The sequence below is a fragment of the Ixodes scapularis genome, unplaced genomic scaffold (assembly GCF_016920785.2).
Source record: "Ixodes scapularis isolate PalLabHiFi unplaced genomic scaffold, ASM1692078v2 PGA_scaffold0__279_contigs__length_252992795, whole genome shotgun sequence".
NCBI classification, from domain to species: domain Eukaryota; kingdom Metazoa; phylum Arthropoda; class Arachnida; order Ixodida; family Ixodidae; genus Ixodes; species Ixodes scapularis.
The window spans coordinates 240,593,170-240,615,727 of NW_024609835.1; the positions used below are offsets into that span (position 1 = coordinate 240,593,170).

The 22,558-nt window shown below is 45.1% G+C and overlaps 2 protein-coding genes across 2 annotated transcripts in view; both read right to left on the reverse strand.

Annotated features, from left to right (window-relative positions):
- Positions 1 to 4,218, reverse strand: part of LOC115313669 — a 32,261-nt gene extending 28,043 nt beyond the window's left edge. The window contains exon 1 of the mRNA XM_040206702.1: positions 4,213 to 4,218. Coding sequence (XP_040062636.1) covers positions 4,213 to 4,218 — 6 coding nt within the window. The remainder of the gene's footprint in view (positions 1 to 4,212) is intronic.
- The window catches only part of LOC8043368 (talin-2), a 292,667-nt gene that overhangs the window by 224,353 nt on the left and 45,756 nt on the right, over positions 1 to 22,558 (reverse strand). The window lies entirely within an intron of this gene.

Sequence of the window (22,558 nt, forward strand, 5' to 3'; positions counted from 1 at the left end):
TCGCGCTACTGACCAAGTGGTCAACGGTTCGATCCCCAGGAAAGTGGGTTTTTTTTTTTTTTTTGTAAAGTTTTTTTTTTTTATTTTTGCTTACCAAAACACACATAAACAAACCCAGACCGATGAAAGGAAAATTAAAGTCCTTATTATTCTCCGAGACGTTTTCCTCCTCCAGGCAGACCGGAGAAAGCTTTCGCCCTCCCGACCCATCTTCTTTCGGTTTCGTTTTTAGAGCACATCGCGCACGTTGTTTAATAAATTAATGTTGAGTTGATTGAGCTTCAGCGGCAGCGAAGGCCGCCTGTAATTCCGTCTTCTAGTCCAAACGTGCAAAACATTTCGGTTGCATTGACGTTTTTACCACTAATTTTATCAAACGAGCTAACGAAGCCGCTAGAAACAGCGAAGTTCCGGAGCAGTGCCAGCAGCGCTACATACACTGGGTAAGACGGCCGTCTCCGGTAATTTGCGGGACACACGCGGAACTACAGCAGCGAAACCACGAGGAACTGTGTCGACGTTTTCGACGTTATGGAAATCGCGGGAACTGCGTCCAAGGAAGGCAGGTTTTCCTGCCGGCTGCCTGGGTGCCTTCCGTGCTGAGTTCGGTTCCGTTGTCCCGTGCCGAGTGCCAACCGGTGTTCAACGTGATTCTTCTGCGTGTCAGCAACATCGTCAACGTGGTTCTGTATTTCTTCGTGTCAGCGACATCGTGATGGCAGTGTTGTGGGTTGTGAACAGAAGACTGGAATTATCGCCGATGTGTCCGTGTGTTCGCGTATCAGTGGTGTAACAACAAGATGAGATGACGTAAACTGTCGGGCATTGATGCCGCTATTCGGGCCGTTATCGGAGGGGCCGGGGTGTCGCAGGATGACATTCCGCTTTACAATAAAGAGTTTAAAACCACTTGAGGGATTAGGTGCAGTCGATCGACGTGTGGATAGTCATGTTGGAACGCTGGTCTGGACGGTAAGCTCCTATCGTACAGTCGTACAGTGGCCAATGTGACTGTCGGTCCCCGAGAGCGATTGCGCTCTGGGGAAAAGACAACACTACGAAAGTATGACGGAAAGTACGTATATTTATAATGGAAGTTTAGCATAAAAAAAAAAGACAGGCAAAATCGAAAAAAAAAAAAAACGCTATCCTTTATTTTACTGTTTAAATATATTACGTTTCCTGTAGAAACTGCCCTCTAAGTGGCGCGCTGGGATGAGCGCTAGAAGTTTTCGAGCTCGCAACGGCGCAGCGACTTGCAGTCAAAGCCGCAAGTCGCGGCTTTGACTGCATTCAAGTTGATCGAAAAGCGATTTCTGTGCCCGTGAAGCATCTCTTCCAGCTGAGTGGATATCCGCTCTACAGAGATTAATTCAAGACGGCAATTGCAGCTTTGCGCGAACAGCACAAATAGAAAAACGAACACTACAATATAAATACTGGCTACGAAGGGCCATGCGGGAAAACAAACTCATGGCTTGGAACCACATTGGAGCGGCTCGATTTATTGGCTTTCAAATAATTATGGCATGATCGAGCGTCTTCTTTTTAATAAGAGATTCATCCCCTGAGCCATTAAAAATAGCCTCAGATGTATGACATTGCTGGAAAAAAATGAACATGTTCGGAATATTTTGTTTTGCTTAGGGAGTCACCGAAAAATTCCGTACGCTCAAAACGACCACTATAAAAGACGGAAACGCAGGGCTCGGTAGTAGTGATCGGGGTAGTGTGCTGTTGTATTGATGTTTGTATGTGCGATGCCTGTGTATGCGTTCAATATATGTTGACCTGATGTTTGTAGTGTGCGCAACGTGTCTACATGTGTTAGAGATTCCGATGAAAAGGAAATGCAATTGTGGCGTAAGAAAATAAAAATATTTTTTTGTAAAACATGAATTGGGCGGTACCTAGCGCCACCTAGCCTAGCTACATGCGATTACTCTGCTTGACCCTGCCATCTGGTGGCAAGCGATTTAACATCCTTTTACGCTACGCGGCTACGCCATAATTTCGTGTTACCGTGCTGAGATAAGCCAAGAGGTTGCTTCGGATTTGCTTTTATTTGAGAGCGGCTTTTGGTTTTGCGGGCGAATGATTTTCACTCCTCCGTGATGTGCGGTTGACGCTACGGTTGACGAAGGAATTGCGGCTCGAGGAATAGCAAAGGTAGGACATAAAGTGCGGGAATTGAGTGCCGGTTGTCTCCGTTGAACATCGCAGTGCTGACGATGAGAAGACTGAGTGACTGCATGCTTTCGAAACGTAAGTTTCTTTACCTGCAGGGGTAAAGAAACTTCGGAAATAAATACAGTTCGCGGAAAGCTCGTGTTACGTTTTTATTTCCTGCTCCTCTCGCTTCGTGCAATAGACTTAGTGTTCTCGTTAAGCCTTACCGAGCTCGATTTGCTCGATTCGTGGCCGCCATAATGAGATGCAGTCGACAGAGGAACTTTTCCTCCCCTGCTTAAGGGACGAAAGTTTCTCCCTTTCTGAAGGAACATATGTGTCAAGAGCGTTCCTCCCTTTAGGGAGGACTATACTGACCCTTTTTTCTAAGAGTGCGGTTGCTGGAGTCGTCACCGAAACGCAGCCAGCACCGTTTCCTACACGGACAAAAAAAAAAAAAAAAATGGCGGTCGCTTTGGGGATTAACCCAGCCGACCCAGCCGAGCGTTAGGCTTAGGACAGCTGAAGGCGATTTGTCGCCCTGTCACTCAGCTTCGTTTGAGAGGTTGAAGCTAATCATTTCGAGGACTCCTCACAATGGTAAGCGATCGTGAATTCGGTAAACTACGCATGCTAGTAAATTTTTGCGTGGGCTGACTAGCTGTCGTGGCGAACGCGAGCAGACGAAATTATTTTATTCGACGGCGCACAACGTGAGCGATCGTTTAAGTTCAAGATGACGGAGACGTAGCAACTACCTTTGCGCTCGTTCATACAATTCTTACTCTATCTAGCCTCGCGGGTCTTGAAATTCCGACCGGTATAGGTTACGTCGGCCGCCTTGTCTACATCAGCCTGAAACACGACCCTCCACGAATTTGCACGCTGCAGAATGCTTCACATGTTTACTAGAAGATGGCGCTGCCGGTCAAACGCAATCATCATTATCGCTTACAAGGTTAAACCAGTTTCACGATTCGTGAAAATACGTTAAAATTCACGTACTGTTTTACGGAACGGTTTAGTTACACCATTCATGATTTCGGAACCGTGTGCTTCAAAAACAACTTGCTAAAACTCCCTATTGTGCTGGCGTATCCGTCGGAGCCATATGTGACGCCGGCAAACAGATTGCTCGAGCGCCGCCTTGTCATAGTTCCTAATAATTGCTGGAATTATAAAAAAAAGAATTAAACTAATTTTGTTGGCGTGCATATATAGCTCCATTTTGTTGCTGACTGTCACGGCTTAAACATTTATTTACGGCGCAATTGACCATTTTAATCCTCAAGTGAGCGGACAAACTACAGCGTGAACGCAGCCCCAAAGCACACAAAACATAGCATGACAGCGGCGAATGCCTCCCACATGGATTCCGGTGGGTTCCGGCGGCATTTCTGAACCGGAAGAAGAGTTGCACCATTATTTCGTGCATAAACCCTCTAGGCTATCTCGATCTACCTGCACCTCCTGCACCGGTGCATAAAGTCTAGGGCAGTGCACTTCCGGTATGTGTATTGAGTTACAACCGGAAGAAAAACAACGTACACTTTGCTGCGCCGGTGCAGGGGGTGCAGGTAAATTGAACGAGCCTAAAGCGCCGTTCACACTCTTGCGACCGAGTAAGACCGAGAGAGACCGGACCGGTTTTTAAGCCTTTTGCGACTTCTTAGGACCGGATGCACTGCAGCGGAGCTGGTCCTAAGAGATCGCAAGAGGCTTGAAAACCGGTCTCGTCTCTCTCGGTCGTACACGGTGTGAACGGGCCTTAATGTATGTTATTCATGGAGGTAGAAAGATTCTGGAGGCGACACGACACTCTAAGAGGGGGAGCCGGGGAGACTTCCGGTTTAGAGGGACACGAACCCAACGATGATTAAAACCAAATGACGCTATTGGACGGGGAGAAAAGTTGATTTGGACCCAGCAGCCTTTTTGGTCACCCTTGGAGGCATTTCCACTGATTGCGGCGCCTTACCGTTTCATTCGAAATTTCCACATTTGGCTGACTCAAGGCGGTATGTCGCCTCCATTTGTTCTTACCTCCATGATGCTATTTTACTGTGGTCACGGTCGGTAGCTGCTTTCGAAAGAGCAGGACGTTCAAATATGCCATTGAGGGCCTCGGCTTTGCCCCATTGCTTTTTTACTTCGTGAAGAAATCCGAATACGGGACACCGAGCTGGTGATCAATTTGAAGCTGGCCCCTCTGCCGAGACCTCAAATCCAACGGTGACTATCTCCAATAGGGTGACAATTTTAATGGTGTTTATCTTTATATGCATGGCATTTAGGGTAAGCTCATGGCGCTTTCGTGTATACTCTGGGATGTAGCCTCGATAGATCGTGCAGCGCGGAGCGTGCAGTCGCCGATTACACGTTCCGTGTACAATCGGCGATCGTCCCTGGAGCGGAAGCTTTCCTCAATCTGCAGTAAGTGGCAGCAAAGCAGACTAGACGTACAAAATACAAGAAAGGCTCTTGCTCGTGGGCTTTGTACCACCACCAAAGCGGCGTAGGAGCGACAACGATCAGCACAGCAAGGTAACAAGGGAAGAGCCATGGACGCGGCTGCGAAACGAGAGCGCCATGCCCAGCGGCGACGGCGAGAGCTGCCATTACACAGCGGCCGATCGGCAGTTCCAAAGCAATTCACGAACAATCTTTTTTTTGTGTGTGTGTCTGTTTTTGTAAATATATGTTTCTACTAGTCAACGGTGTCTCCCAGTCTCTCTCACTCTTTTCTCCCCAGGCGAACGGGACAGGGGATATGCCATGAGTCGTATTCTTCTTCACTGCAGCCTATTTCCTGCCCGAAAACCAACATACCTCGTTGTTTTGGTGGCCCCTTTCTTTCCCCTATACTGCAGAGGGAGGGTGGCGGGGGTGTGGTCATTTCAGCGCTCGCCTCCACACGCCCCGCACAGCAAAGTCATCCCAGTCCCGCGACACAGCCCGTGCCATAAGATCATCGAGTCGCGGAGCATCCATTCGGCCAAAGATGAGTTCATCGCCCATTGAGGAACCCCGAAGAGCGGCGCTGGGAGGGCGGCACCGCGACGGCGTCCCTTGGCGGGACGGTGCCTCGATCGATACCGGGGCGCCGTCCCACGCGAGAATGGGCGCCCGGCTGCTGGCGGTTCCAAGGACGGGGGCACAAAGTCTCGGCCAACAGCCGGTGGGCACGTCGAACGACCAGTGACCCACGGTGGGCGCTTTCTAGCAGGCTATAAAATGCTGAAAGCGCAGTGGAACAAGGTCTAGAAAGGAGGCAGTCAGAGCGCTGGTTTGTTGGTCATCGACAATAAAAATGCTGGTCTTCCTTCTGGCCCTTGTTCCTTGGAGCTTTCAGTATTCTTGCGATGTACCAATGGGTCAACCATCCTACCTTACTGGTCAGCAAAGTGGCAAGAACGAACACACTTGTGGATGGCGCAAATTCTGCCGTGACGTGGTTCAAACTGCCACGGCATCCTGCCACGGCGCTAATCGCAAAGAAAAGGCGAGAACCTAGGCCACGTAGCGAAGTTAAACGACATGTAAACGTTCCGGGATGAAAAAAAAAAAAAAATATATATATATATATATATATATTTTTTTTTGTGTGTGTTTTCGACTTCTTGGTTTCATACTGTAAAAATTGTAAAGTTGTGCTAACGCCCTCTTTTACATAATGTCCAACAAGGAGCACTTTTAAGGATGAATGAATTCATAAATTGATGAAAAAAACTCACACCAAAGACACCGCTTCGAGCGCAATTTTGGATGATCGAAACCCCATCGCTTAGTGTGACTGTGGACCAATAAACGGCAAAGCCACTTCCTTGTGCATTGTGGCGCGTCGCTATATTACCCTCTTTTTTTTTTCTGAAATTCTCCTTTGGTCCTTTTGCTTCTATGAGTGCGAGCTTTCCAAAAAAAAAAAAGAAATATAGCAAAGGGAGACTTTAAATTTCTCATTGTATTCGTAAACAAAGAGTTACTAGTATTTCTTAGTGCAATTTAGTAGGTATCAGGCTCAGCTGCATCACAGAGAAAAGTAAATTGCATAAATATAAAAACAAGGCAAAGCTGAAAGAAAAATATAACAAAAATGCAGAATTGCGAGTCATTATACAAAAAACGTCACGGCAGTTTAAAAATTTTCGTTGTCAGAAATTAGAGCGGTGGATCGAGAAAGTAATGTCACGTTAAAAACGTAGGAGGGCGCGGCGTGAAATAAAACAAATAATGTCGTGAGAGAAAACGCTTGGCAACGGCGGGTAAGGCTTGCTGAAATATTTTTGGCGATTAAACTTATTTAAACCTCCAATTGTTATGATATATCTTCAAAGCAGGAACATACAAATTCATTATAATTTTCTGAGAGAAGAGGCACATGATGAGCTTGCTTACACTGCGCATGCGCTTGAGTTGCAGCGATAAATTGAAAAAAAAAATTCTGGTATTAGGAGATCCGTTAAAGACTATTTCATGATTAAAAAAAAAGTTTCAAAGCTTTGGAGACCTTCTGATTTCAAAATAAGCCATATCCGATTAGATTATCCAACGTAATGACATTAAACGTGAGAATGCAGCTGTCGCGCAATATGCTGATGCACCTCCCTGTATCCGGCACGTCTTCATTTACTGACGCTTGCTGTTTCTAGGGTGACTGATGCGTAAACATACCGTGCCAATTTGTTCGATATGAGCACTGTTGGCTGAAAGGCGTTTTAAAGTTGAGATCGCTTGGTCATTTCCACGTATTCATATATCCTCAGTATGAGTACCTGTGACTCACAATAAAGCTTCTATGGAACAAGCAAGTTGCGAAACATAAAATTCGGGAGCCTCATTTCATCTTGGTATAGTATTGAAAATAATTTTTTTAAAAATGTGCTTTTTGAAGAAGACCACCTCAAACTCAGGATGGGTCGGTCGTTTTGATGTATCCAATCATGCTCAATTTGAACACGCGCGACTCGTCACGGAGCGTTTTGAAAGTCGTCCAGTACCAAACTGGCGGCGACATAAAGTGTGAGGCCCTCGACTACAGCCTGGCCATTATTTGTTATCCTTGAAGGTGTGTCTGTCTCGATCAAAACAGTCTGCATGCGGGGGAGGGGGAGGGGAGGTTCCGTATAGTCTATATGTACAGTCATGTCTCATTAATATGGGCACCTCCATCCATCCCCCCCTTTCCCCCCTCCAAATCCTTCATAATATGAGTCGTTCAAAATAACCACCGAAAAATGCAAGAATTTTCTGATTTCGTCCTCGAAACGCTTGTCATATAACATGTTGCCTTGTTTAACACATATTTATAACCTTGCTCTTTCGTCGGGTGTGTTTCCCACAGGCATGAAAACAGCAAAAGTAACAGTACTGTTTAAGGCAGGAGATAGAAATAGTATGGGGAACTATCGTCCAATATCCATTCTTCCTATTTTTTCAAAAGCCTTAGAAAAGCTTATGCACTCAAGGATCACAAATTTCTCAGATCATCATAATGTATTAATAGAATCTCAGTTTGGGTTTAGAAAATTTAGGTCTACCGAGTCTGCCCTTTTGCACCAAAAAGAAATTATTTTAGATACTTTAGAAAAAAAGTTAACAACGATTGGCGTTTTCCTTGACTTTAGTAAAGCGTTTGATTGCATCAACCATGGTATACTTTTAGACAAGCTATTTTCGTATGGCTTTCGGGGAGTTTCATTTTCATTGTTAAGGTCATATTTTGAGAACCGTTGCCAATATGTTTCCATAAACGAGCATAGGTCCTCTTTGCTTAACATTAATTGCGGTGTTCCCCAAGGAAGCATTCTAGGTCCCCTTTTATTTCTTTTTTATATAAACGATATAGTTGCTATTGACTCTGATGTAGATTTTATTATTTATGCAGATGATACAAGTATGATCATTTCTGATTCAAATAGTGAACGTCTTATCAGCAAAACAAATAATGTCCTTTCAAAATTAAAAACCTGGTGCATAAACAATTCCCTTCATATAAATGCTAGCAAGAGCAAGGCTATAATATTCCAACTACACTCCAGAACTCAAGCAACCTCATCCTCTCTTCTGAAATATGGCACTGATATTATTCAATATGTTGAAAATGTAAAAACTCTTGGTGTATTTTTTTCTTATAACATGTCTTGGAACGACCATATTAGACACGTTCGCACTAAACTTTCTAGAATAGTGGGTGTGTTAAATAAATATAGAAACATTTTACCCACAAGTGTCAAAATTCAACTTTTTAAATCACTATTCTATCCCATCTTATGCTACGCGCACCTAGTGTGGGGGTCTACCGGCACAACGAACTTAAACTTGCTTCGAATATTGCAAAAAAAAGCTCTACGAGCCATAGCTAATGTCTCTTCAACCTCTCCATCCTTGCCACTGTTTGAGAAGTACTCCATACTTGACGTTTCAAAAATGTATCCACAACGATTAATATTAACATTCCAGTCTGCCATGAAAGGTAAATATGATACTTTTCTCGCTATTGCGGACCTTCATTTGCACGATTCCATTCGTCAAACACGTCAGATACATCCATGGCATATACCACAATCACGAACTAACTTTGGACGTCAAAGAATTAAACATGCACTTCCCGAGCTACTAAATCATATCGCATCATTAGGAATTGATGTTATGTCAGTGGGCAGAAATGATATCTCTTGCATTGTATAATACTTAAAACATACCTTCTATTGTTGTTTTTTTTCTGTGTTAGTGTTGCTTGCCTTGTAGGGGTACCAAAGGGCCGGTCAAGCTGCAAATAGCAGCTTTTTTCCTTTGGTTTTCCCCCATCGTTGATGGAAATAAAGAAATGTTTCAATGTTCAATGTTGTCCATATTAACGAGACGTGACGTATTTCTTTGGCTGAAATTGCAATTCGCGGGACTCGCCACGGAAAGTTTTGAAGAGAAGATATAAAATTAAAGGGGGCTTGGACTTTTCTCTCCACTACACCTTGCAAAATCTTCAAAATGACTTTTGTGGGTGTGTTTGTGTGTGTGTGTGTGGGGGGGGGGGGGGGAGACAATCTTAAAGGTGGATGGATAGAGATGGGTCTCTGGGCTCGTCAAGCTCCGCATAGAAGCTTCTTTCTTGCCGCTCCATCATTTCTTTAAATCGAAAATAATATTTTTTTATATAGCACAACGACGTGTGCTTAGAGCTATACTGAAATGTCTAATGACATGTATATTACTTCACAAACTAAGCACCAAAACAAGCTTTGGCGCGTTACCAAACAGCACATAAAATGCATGCTTCCCCGAGTTCGTCCTCAAAACGTTATTTGTCATATAGCGGGGTATCCATATTAACTGGGTCCATATTAACGAGACGTGACCTATTTGTTTGACTGCAACTTTAACTCGCACGACTCGCCACAGAAAGTTTTCAAGACAAGATATGAAACTAAGAAGCCTTGACTACACTCTCCCTTGCACCTTGGCAATCTTTCAAAAATTACCTTTTTTTTTTTTTTGGGGGGGGGGGGGGGGAGCACAATTTTAAAGGTGAATGAATGCAAATGGGTCTCAGGGCTCGTCAAGCCTTGTATAAAAGATTTTTCCCGCCGCTCCACCATTTCTTTAAAATAAAAATGAACATTATTATTGCATAGCACAACGACGTGTGCTTCGAGCTATATGATGAAATGTTTAATGACACGTATGTCACAGAATAACCCCGCGCACAAAAGTTTTGGAGCGTTACGAAACAGCCCATAAAGTGAGCCGGCCTGCTTGGGGATCTGCACGATCGATTCTACGGGCTACGTCACCAAAAACAATAATGGTTATAGCTAGACGAGCGCTCCCATTTTATTTCCCTCACGCTGCCAATGCGGAAAGCAAGCTCGTCTGCTTTTTTTGCGGGGGTTGTGGCAACGTAAGAGCGCCAAGCTATGATTGGCTCTAATTTGAAGGATAGTGGGCAGACCTCCAAGCAAGCTGCCGTGAGGTCTACCCGCTATCCCACAATGAAAGCCAATCAGAACGTGGTGTCGTTCTGGCATTGCCGAAAACCCCTATGCAAGAAACAGACGACGTGCTCTCCTCATAAAAGTGATTTATTCGCAGAGGAACAGACACGTGCACGGCGGCGTGCCAGGCAGTCCAGAAAGGTGAAAATTGTCACGCGAATGCACCTACACAGGCCTCCGCCGTGTATATTAAGTTAAAACAAGATGAAAGCACTGAATTGAGGATGCTGAGGACGCTACGCTGGCGGCCACCGTGAAAGCGGAATGGTTCGTTGTTCGAATGGTCGGCCACGAAGGAGTCTGATTGCGGGATATCCACTCACCGGATAGCTGGCCGTGTGCCCTCGGAATGTCCTCCGCGCCATCCTGGCTCCCGCGCGGAGGCCTGAATCAACAGCGCCACGAGCACCCAAACGAGAGAGCCTTTTCCCGGTTCCCGCTTGTCGTGTCGGAACACCGAGGCTAAATGGCCAATCGGGAGTCAAGTGTCTAAAGTTATCCTGTTGTTCGTAAATCCAAAGAAACCCGCCCACAGGGAGGGAGGGAGGACGATCCCATCTGATATCATTGAAGTACGGTGCTATCTTTTTTTGCTTTCACCCCCGCATAGTCGCGGCGGCAGTTCGACGCGCGTGCCAGGGCGAGTGTTTTGAACCCCAATCCCCACAACCTCTGCCACTTGTCCGTCGCTTTCGAATGTATGACAATTAAATAAACTGAATTCCTTATGACGTACTGTTTCTGCACCGTTGCAAATTACGCCGACTGTGTTCCCAAATGTAGATTGTACAATACTTGAGCAACTCGATCAGGCTTCATATTACACTAATTATGCATTCTATTAAAAGTCACCGATTCTTTGGTTAAATGTTCTTAGTCGGCGCACAGCCCTAGTTACAACCATAGATTACTCCTAGGCGCAATTCGAGTCGTGCAGAATTTAAAATATTGTGATGGGGTATATTTCGATTGTTATTTATACAAATTGGAACTTTGAGAGAGTGCCCCAAACAGGCACAGGAACAAAATACTAGCTGGCGCATTATTTCAAAAACATAAACAAAATGCGTTGCTCCTGTGTTTAGTAAACTTAAAAAAAAAAGAAAAAAAAAGCTGAAATTTCTTCAACTGATGTTTCATCACTTTCGTGAAATGTTTCGTACGTTAAACCGCTTGATAATCTAGTAGGCCGAGAGTATAAACAATATATTTCAAGTGATTTTTATCACTTTATTGCGATAAAAATAATAAAAAAAATACGTACATGGAACTTGACAAGCCCTCGGCCATCATATTGATTTTCCCTCCGTTGTGCGCCGATCGCTTTGTCGGTGTCCGGGAGTGGCGTGGTTGACGTCTCATCTCGTCGGCGGGGTGCGCGGCTAACCCGATTATAGGAGCCTCGTGCGCGGCGGGAGAGCCCGACCGCGCTCGCTTTGCGCCACTCCCACGAGCACGCTGTCCTCCCTCCGCAGGGACCAGGGCTGTGGGACAAAAGAACCTCGCAGGAGAATGCCCAGCCACTCCAACGGAGAACCGTTCCGACTCTGCCGGGATTCCGATGCAAGGCGGAGAGAAAAGGGCAGCCGTTGTTCAATTTAATGTTACCTCTATTACGAGCTTTTTCTCTGATGGCGGGTTTCCGAGCACATACGTTTTCTGGAAATTAGAGACTGGAACAGTGATTTTGCAAAAATAATTGGCACGTACATTTTATTAAAGAAAAAAAAAAAACGATCGCACGTCGTCATTGGCGACTGTTATAAGATGCGCCTCATGATATTTGCTTGGGAGCTGCTAGTAGTAGAATAGTTGTGGGAGATGTGCTTTAGACGTGTGAAAGGCACTTAACGCGAGCCGCCTCTCGTGCGAGATAGGCGGGGTCTTGCGCCCTTCGCTGCTCTAGTGCGGCACTCCGTCTACTCTGCTCAGCGCGGCGTACTGGTCATTCCCGCTCCTTGCGCGGAGAGCTGATGTTGACGAGCGTGAAGAGCTGGGCGATTCGGTGATTCATAATGGTTAAAGAACGCAACAGGACAATGGGCAGAAAGGAAGACGCAGATCTTGCCTAGCCTGGTCATGTCTGAGGGGGAGGGAAGTGTGAGCGAGTGCAGCGTAGGGGTGCCCGAGAATGTACCAAAGCCCGAAGCGGTAGTGGCGAAGGGGAGGAGGGAGGAGGGGGGTGGCAGCATTAATAAAACATGGTGGTGCCTCGGTTCCTTATTCGCACGCGTTACTAAAATAATTAGATTAACTGGGTGATATCCTCGCCATACAGCCTTATTCCTTCTTTCTAAAGCTTTTTCTTGCCCTGGAGGGCGTCGTTCGGGCGACTTTTCAGATCAATTCTGGCGCCGTCTGCTTCACGCCATTCCTGCTGTCTCTGCAAACCACAAGACAGATTCCACAATTCTCCAATGTAATTGCCGGGACATGACATCAAAGCTACACGACTTAACATTTTCGGTAAGAGCCCTCTAACCATACTGACAATAAGTGTGTTATAAAGGGGCAGTGCAGCGATATTTAGTGGGAATATTTTTCACGTTACGAAAGCTTCCTGGCACTATAGTGGGACTTAAGTATATTCGCACGTAACCTCACTGACCAAAATAATTCTTTAATTTCAAAGATAAAAGCTGTATGTGTTTTTTTTTCAGTCTCGCTTCAAAACCTGATGGCGTAGCGTTGTAGCACGGGGGTTATAGTTTTGGCTTAGTTACCAGCGTGGCGATATTTGATTTCGGCTCACAGATGAGTGCTAGAATTAGGCTCGTGACAACCAATGGCTCGACGAGCATTCATGTAGTTGCTCGTGTTCAATCACTGCAGTGACGGGAATAGTTGAACACCTAACAATGTCTGGAACCCAGTGCGTACCCTGTGCTTTGCCCAGCTTCTGGCTACAACACTGATCTCTAATGGGGCTGGATAGCGCATAGCACCTCTCCGAGCAGGGCGTAAATGAAGCCACTAGAAGTTTGATATTTGTCCCGGAGGTCGGGCGTCTGCTTGGCTTCGTAGTGCACTCAGTCGATGCTTTGGTCCGTACTTTGCGGTATCTTTGAGTGGGTTTTAATTACCATGCTCCGACTTAAATACCGAAAATGAGGCATTTGAACTTGGGACATATGCACACTCGATCAACTAGATTCTCAACATGTTTACATTGACTGGCTTCCCATAATACTTATCAGGTCTGCGTACGCTCTTACTGCGGAACAAGCAGGCTTTATTGCGGTGACAAGCGAAAATCCAGCGCCCTCGACGTTTTTCGAACCAGCACTCGGAAACCTGCCAAGCACTTACTTCCGGGACAAACCGCTTATTTCCGGTGGTTTTATACCTGTTTGCTGAATGCGCCATCCAGGCCTCTATAATAGAGATCAGTATAGGCTACAATGATTATTTGCGCATATACTAGGCTGCAGATTACGTGGTCGCTCGATCTCACTGCGAGCTGAGGGGTAAACTCTGCTGCATTTTTTATTTCATACTTTTTATGCTACTGTCACTTCGTGGAGAGAACAACTAACGCGCGTTACAAAGGTTGTGATCATTAAAGGTTAGAGAAAATATCGTAAGGTTGCAGGCGAGCTGGTTAATATTAACCATGTTGGATTAACTTGAGACTGGGATAGAGAAGAAACATCAAAACGTAGAAGAAACAGGAAATAAACAGGATGACGTCCGTTTCTTCTCTCCGTCTTTGGTACGTTTTGATGTACATGGGTTTCCTCAGGAATGAAAATTAGGGTGTTGTCTAAAGCTTTAGGGGAGGGGGGGGGGGGGGGGGGGGGAGGGGGAGCATTGAAAATAGAGGAGTCGTTGCAAATTAAGGTAATTCCTTAAAAAAAAAAAAAAAAAAAAGCAAAAGGGTGTACATTTCCCTGGGGGGTGTGTAGGGACAGGGTGTTTCTCGAAACAACCCATTCTTATTTGAACTCTTCTCGTTTGAACCCATTCGCAAAACGGCCTTCTCGTTTTAACCTTTCTCGTTTCGACCCTTTCTTATTTATACCCGTCTCATTTGAACCCATTCTGATTTCAACCCTTCTTGTCTGAACCCATTCGCAAAACACCCTTCGCATCTTAACCTTTCGCGTTTCGACCCTTTCTCATTTGAACCCGTTGTCATTTGAACACCGTAGTGAGGTATAGAAAGAAGGAAAAACAGTTGAAGGATGAAGGTTGAAGATGAAGCGAAGCGGCACCATCTCTTGCATAGCACATGAAACAATTTTCCTTATGCCTGCGTGCCACCCCGAGTCTGTTGACGTAGCTACGTGGTCACATGGTGACGTGGTTTCAAAAGCGCTGGCGCAGATTCGGTACTTCATTTCTCTTCTGTCGCTGTATGTCGTTAAGATGTCGTCGTGTGGGGCGAATGGATCAATGTGCTAGCCGTGTGTTATTGCTTGTAATGGCCAATTCGGGTGGTCATTTTCCCTGAAAAAAGGTTTTCCCATACCTTCGGCAAGGGCGTTCGCGTGGTCAAAGGCTGGCCGGTGCAAGCTTTTCGGGTTGCGCTTCTCAGGCGTGTACCGGCAATTTACCAGCAGGAGTTTTCCCGAGCTCCAAGAGGTCGGGCAGCTTGTCTGAGAGACTGTATCCGGTATCGTCACATCCGAATCGGGATAGGGAACCAAAAGAAACAATGCTCGCTGAGGCGGCAAATAGCGGGTTCGAGTAGCAAACGAAGCCATGGAGACAGGCACCCTTTTGTGCTCTGAGACAAAATAGCAAAAACAACGAAGACAAAGATAATTTATGTTTCAAAGAAAGTCAACATTTTTGGAAGAATTTATCCAGCCTGAGCAAGGTATGTTTGCTCTGAGACACGGGCTGCATCATACATCACTTTATTTTACAACTCTGTAATAACAAGGTATTACACCGCTGAAAAAGTATGCATAGTGATGCAGTTTGAAACTTGAACACGCATTACAATTTCAAGGAGGGTGGGTGCAATGAGAAGACTGAGGATTCCAAAAAAGGTACTAGAGAGTTTTAGTAGATCGTTCCGATACCCCCAATAGCCCCGATAACGATACTATGCATGCGCATGGGAGGCGGTGGCGGAGTATCGGGTATCGTTATAGGAGTCGTAGGAACGATCTACAAAAACTCTCTACTAACAGTAAACAGAGTATGGAAAGCGACGCTGGCAAGCCTCCGTGGCAACAGTTAATCGAAAATCCAAACGAAGTTTATTGAAATTTGACGCGCGTGCGGGCAGCACCACACTCATTTATACATCTGCCCTTTCATTGATTTTATATTTTAATATTCTGTCAGCTGTACGGACTGTGGTAATGCCAATATTTTGAAAAGTTTTGTGAAGCAGCTTCTGTTTACACACATCTCAAAGAGTCGTAATTTATGTTGTTGGCGTATGCAGTGTGCTCATGGTACCATAGAATGCTCGAAGAAGAAGTTAACAAAGCTCGCTCGCGACCCAGTCAAATAAAAACACCAGTTCATTATGCTTTGCATTCGGGTGGAGACCTGATGCGCCGCTGGCGCGTTTTTGGTCGCCGGTGCCACAGGCAAGGGCTCAAAGGCAATTAATTTCCCGAATTCGCCATAAATACCGCAGAAAGATTGCGAGATCATGATGTTGGATTAATTTGGGTTCGAAATGAGAGAGGTTAAAATGAGAAAAGCCTTTCTGACAATGGTCAAAACCAGAAAGTATGTTTTGAGAACATTTTAAATGAGAAAGGATAAAATGAGAAAAGTCGTTTTGAGAAGGGTCAAAACCCGAAAGTTTGTTTTGAGAACGGTTTAAATGAGAAAGGGAGAAACGCAAAAGTTGTTTTGCGCTGGGTTGAAATGAGAAGGTAAAAACGAGAAGGTTGAAATGCGAACGGGTTTAAATGAGAACCACCCGTAGGGAAATCACTGGTGATGTATCTTCTTTATTCTAGTCTCAAGTTAATCCAACATGATTAAAGATTAATTCTAAGCGATATTTACTGACCCCATGAAGATTCTTGTACAGCTCCTTTAAGTAGTACAATTACGGCAGCCCCTAATACCTACATCCCCACGCAGTAGTGCTGCCATTTTCATATGCACAAGAAACAATCCTAAATTCGAGAGGTTCAAGATTTCATTGTTCTCAGAAAGAGCTAAATTTATGGCTGTAACAGTGCAGGTAAAATAGTTCAAGCTAGTAGAATATGAGCGCCCTCTATCTTTCTCCTTGCAAAACGCCAGTTTATCCTTTATTTAGGTAACTGGGGATGTTATCAAAGGCCCTTTTATTTCCGGAAACTTTAACACGCGTCACGAGGGTTGAGGAAGCGCGAGAACAGACCGAACAAGTAAGGGTGTTTTGAAGTTGTGAAAGATCTTTAGTGTGCCATCTTCAGTGTCGGTTCACCCACAATTTCAACGCGCCGCGGGCTTACAGTTTGATCGGAGCAATGTTCCATTCCACAAATTTACCACGTTTTCTGGGAACCTTCAACTGACACAGTCGGAAGTGACCACTTCGCTCTTCTCATAATGTTACTAAGAGGAACCCACTCCAAAAGAAAGTAACTAAAAACGATCAAGTATGAGTGCGTCTTCTGACCCCCATCAAAAGAAACACGGGTGAAATTAAAGAGGCTGTTTCAGCTATAGTCTGAAGGCAGCAACGCGAGTGACGCACCTCCGCGCTTCAGATTTGTTACCGAACCTAAAGTCCCTAAACTTCTGGGCCGCAAGACGAAAAGCATAGTGTCAGCCGCCAAGCTTCATAGTTGGCTTTCGTAAGGTGTCTTCCCTACTACGCCACCACGCTAGGGCATTCAGGTAGCACCAGTGGATAGCTTTTTGCTGACGCCTGAGCGCACTTTCACCTTCTATCAACATCTGGAAAGTTCTCAAAACTCCATGACAGAAAGGGTGAAGTGAATACGACGTTTTCCTTATTGGCGTTTTCGGATGGCCTTCCCTCGAAGGCTCTTGAGCAGAGGTTCGCTGACGGCTGGGTCTGTGAGGAATTCTCGGTCCCAAGGCACCCGTCCACTGATTTAGAGTATGACATCCTACATTTATTGTTTCTTCGCCATCTGGAGTTAAGGGGCTCCCTTGAAAACGACGCAAGAAAATGAGCTTGCCTGACGGCACCAGGTACCGAGAAATCAACAACCAAGGTGACAATGACCTCGACCGCGTTCTGCACTCCTAAAACACTGTTTAGACGATGGGGTAATCCCACACGTTTGGAGAAAGGTTATCTTTTCGTCATAACTGGAGGTTTTAAAGCCGACGAAAATATTTTGTTTCTGCCGACCGTGTTTTTTTTTAACGTCGTCTGCTGCCAATTTAATGAGGCATCTTAATATAAGCTGTTTTGACCGACTGTTGGAGTCAAAGGGGATCCTACCAGCAAGCATGACAGAGTCGCGAAGAGAGCTTCACGTAGCAAACATCATTTTGGGCGTGATATTAAATTGAACAGGCTAGGCAGAAGAGAAAATCCACGCTGGTTGTCTTCCTGAACATCAGGAATGCCTTTGTACGAGCGAAAATGGTTGTCAGCCGCTTACGAGAAATTGACCTAAGCAGTTAACTTCTTAAGATTCATACAGGCCTTCCTTACGAACCGCACATTTATTAGTCGGCTCCGTTCCGGTTGCTGTTCTATACAAAAACTCCACTCTGAGGAGCTCCACTCGATGCACTTTTCGAACTAAAAATTATTATTCCGTTATGTATACGCACAACATGTTTCCGGGCGCCAGGCTTCTAGCTCTGGCGGCTAAGTCATGCCATAGCCTCCTATAGAGGAGGCTATGGTCATGCACGGTCGGAAAGCGTCTAGGTTTCGAGGCTTCCCTGAACGACGTAGGACTGGAGTTATCCGCAGCAGTGTCGGCGTTAACATAGACTTCAAGACTCAACGACAGTGCTGGGAACATATTTATCTGCACCTCCAAGGTCAATAAATAGACAAGGTCCGGAACTACAAAATTTTAGGATTTACCCTTGATGACAGCCGTCTACCGTGGCGCAAGCAAACGCATAGCCTGTTCTTGCCCATCAACGCTAAATGTCCTTCTAAATGTTACAAGAGTTTTGTGGGAAGGCTGAACGGGGACATCGTCATGAAACATGTTCACACAATAGAAGGCGCTCGTCAAATACAAGATTATATACACCCTCCAGTTTCCTCAATCCAAAACTACTTAAGAAGAAAATGTAGAGAAAGTCAACAGGCGAGGTATGAGAACTTCACTATGGCTCTTTTTACTCTGAATGACGCGTACCCGCTAGAGTGACAGCCACTGGAAATAATATACGATAGTTTTATTGCCCGCTCACGACCATCTGAAGAGAGTCGTTTAGGTCAGATAAAAAGACAAGACCGGCTCTTGGTTGAAAAACTACTGGGTTTCTTTGAAGCAACAAAGATGACCCTACCGCGCATGTCTAGAAACAAACTCCCATGGGCCCGGACCAAACTGGGAGCACATCTCTTTCTTTAGGCTCCAAAAACGCGTTTCTTCACCAGTCATTTGTATTTTAGGGCAAGTTAGCCCAAGACACGCTGGGGCTTTGGAGGTTTATGCCGAGTGTTCCGTCGATCACCACCGCACTAGCAGTACAGGGTCCATAAGCGGTCATCTCTAAAACAGTCAGCTCCCTAGTCGACCCGCCTACGGCAGCAAAACTGGCAGCCACCCAGGAAGTCCTGAACGTTGCTCGAACACGCTGGGAGACTTCCGTTTCCAAACGATCGTCATCATCGCAGACTCGCGCTGGGCTGCAGTGCCTTGTTCACTCAACCGAACGCCATCGTGCTCAGTGCTTAAAGTGTCTCGCAAAGTGCGGGGGCCTCTGCTATAAATCTCAGAGGGGAGGCTTAGGACAGGTTGTATTGGATGCACAAAAAGCGACTTCATCAGCATTATTCGGTATGCACAATGTAAAACTCTGCCCATATAAGCCTCCTGATCGGAGGCATTTGTCTTCTGGTTCTGTATCGTAACTCAAAAGACCTTCAAAAAAGAAAAAAAAAAAAAAACACCTTCGCCCACGTCGTTGTATTTTTTTCACGACCTGATTATCAATTTGCATTCTTACTTCGGCAAGAGTGTCGGATTGGGGAAAACGTGGGCTTGCCGTCACGTAATTGAAGTTATGTTTATAAACCTAGTAACAACCACTTAAATGGCGTTCGATTAAAATTGTGGGCCATTATCAGTGCAACCTCTACGTATAGTCGTGTCTTGCAAACCAGAATGGTAATTCCCATGTGATTGTTTAAGAACAAACTTGGAGTCTCTCAACTTCTGGGCAGGTTGATTAGGCATCAAATGTCACTTTTCCCTACACGCAGCCAAGTTAACCTCAACCCTATGCTACAAATTAGGAATACTTCGCGCATCAATAGTGGCTGGGGAGTATGCTAATACTCAAACGTTTTACTTGTTCTACACCCCGCCAACAAGGCGTCAATATTTTTCGTCACTCTGAGCCAGAACATGACTTCGCACGCTTTTTCCTTTGGACTTGCTAATGCCTGTGATGCACCCGAGCTCACATAACGTCCCAAGGTGAATGGGGAATCGCCACTTTGGCTTCCTTTAAAAGGATTACATGAACCAATTAAAACTCTGGGTCGAGTAAGCTGAAGCTACCCTGCGGTGAAATCTGGTTTTGCCGTCAGTGTAAGACCCGTTGCAACTTTGGATCATTTTGTGTTTCGGTTCTGAGCTGGTCTTGCATCGCCTCACTCAAAAGACTGGGAATACCCCCACAGCGCAAACTCGTATTGCGCTGTGCGCTGTGTGAACAAGTATGATCTGTCACGAGTACATGGCAGCACCACTCTTGACAAGGCATCCGCCGACGCGAGCTTTCTTCCAAGCTGAAAGTGAAGATGGAAATTATACTGCACCATCCCAGAAAAGAAATGTTGCAGCCAAGATGGCTTGTCACCCAGGATCTTTTTTTTTTTTTTTTTTTTTGATAATTCATTTAATGTTTGTTTTTGTTTACATAATAATGTCTCCACCGTATGTCAGGTAGTGGAATATCTCGCAGCACAATACGAACCCGAGAGGCTTGTCGGCTGTGCTCTATAAATGCCGGAGGAATAATGCAGGCGTCTGAACCAGAGCTTTGGCTAGAGTCAACTTCTTTCGTTTCTTTATTTCCCTGGCTCCGCTCCCAAGCCACGGGCATTGGCGGGGCCTGGCGCTCGTGATAGCCGGCATTGCAAGCCTAGCGCATTTGTGTCACTATAGCCTCTTTCTTTATATAAAAATAGCGAGATTCACTGTCCGACAACGACCTTGAAGCATAAGCAACAGGACGCCATAATCGACTGCGCAGCTGCGGTTAGGCCACTCCAATTCCGTCTGTAAGAGCCTCAGCCGGCACTTTTGTAGTTCGGCTAGGATAAAAAAAACTAAAAAAAAAACTGCAAGGACTGGTGATTACGAGTTTTAGTCACCTCAATTCTTGATCATGCGCCGAATTTCATCAAAAATTGTATCCTTGTAAAAAAAGTATCTCTGTCTCCCTCTATATTTCTTTCCGTCATTTCGTCTCTCGAGTTTCAGCTGGCCCTATCCTACTAATGAACAACTCATCCAAAACGGCGTTCTTTTCAATCTCTGAACACAAGCCTAGCTTTCCCTCAGCGGCGGCTAGCGCTGCCGTTGTAGCTTCTCAGCGCGGACTTGGCAACAGCTGCTGCTTCTTTTTCGAGCTCCATAAAAGGGACGGCAGAAGGAGGTTCGCTTGGCAGACCATGTCGACCTTGAACTCTATGGGCACCTGACCAATAATTGCCTTGATCGGCTAATCATTGCCTTGATCAGCCAATCCTTCCCTGCGCCTGCCCAGGCTCGCCCACTCGGAGGATATCAAAGTCATCTTCTTCCGGCTTCCTCTGTAGTTCACTGACTTGCGAACGCGCTGCACAACTTGGGGATTTGCGTCAGACTGTTGTGGACTGCTATAAAATTGTTAAGATACATTGCTAACGTTAATGCTGGCTGGAGATCTAGAGTTAAATCTAGGGCCTGATGACGCTACTGAAGAATTATCGCAGCAAATACTCGCAAGTCAACAAGAAATTGGCAGAGATTTTGCCGGCATAAAAAGGGATCAGCAGTCGACCAAGGCCTGGAGTACCGGTGTAAATAATTGGCTTAGCACTATAGAGGCTTCCATCGATGACTGAGCTCTACAAACAAAAAAGTTGAAGATTGTGAGGCTGGGTTTGGGGATGTTGCTAAATGACTTGCGAATCTAAAGCGGAAGATCGATGATCTATAGAAGACCAGAGCAAAAGAAATAATTTAGTCACTCATGGCATCTAAGACAACATTCACAAATCACCGGCTTAAAGAAAAAGTGTGCTGTAACATATCTTCAGCCATCATTCAGGCTTTAACTGTTACTATAGAATTCATATATTAAGTCGTAATCGTGGAACCAAGTCAAGACCAGTAATAATGAACTTCCATGATTATAACGACAATATGAAAGTTCTGTCCAACGCCAAGACACTTAAGAGACTCAAGGTTTATCTCAACGACAACTACTCTCATTACGTTCGGCCCAGGGATGGGCAAAATACATGTATATATCTATCGAAATACAAATACAAAATACTTCGTCAAAAATGTATTTAATTACAAGTCTAATTACATTTCCGAAAAAAGCATTTAAGTACAAGATGCAAACACAACCAAATGTATTTGGTCTCCTCCAAATACTTTTCCAAATACATTCCTCAATATTTGCGTCAGCGACTTCAAGGCACCTGCAACGGGTTTCTGCGTGTCTCATTTTAATTTCGCATCGCACACTCGGGAGTTAGTGTGCGAGGCTCTAGTAATGTAACAGAAATATAATCACAAAAAAAAAATGTAATCACCTTGGACGTAATAGGGGAATAAAGTACAGAGCTTCAAGCGTTTTTTTTTTCGATTACCTTTTGGTATAGACCAACAAAGAACCGAGACGACCAAGACGCGCAGCACTAGCTAAAGAATTCTTTATTGTTGCAACTCACACCAGTGACGAAAATCTGGACTACCCGCGCATTTAGAATGTTCCAGGCAAAAATATGGATGGAAATCAGGCTGGAAAGCATCACAAGTTGTCACAGGCACTTGTTCAGCCAGTCCGCCTGTGAATGTCGATTTCGTCACTATTCTTGCCCTGGACTAGCACCGTAATCACAAAGTCACTAAACGCTTGTGCTTGATTGAGAAACACTGCATTCGGTGCAGAACTTAGTTTTCTTCCTGCTCTGGACAGTGACAATAAATTTGAGGGATATATTTTCGGCCACAAAATTGTATCTAATTACAATTATATTTGAAATCCCCACGTTTTACTATTTAAATACACACGTCAAATACATTACCCAATTTGTAATT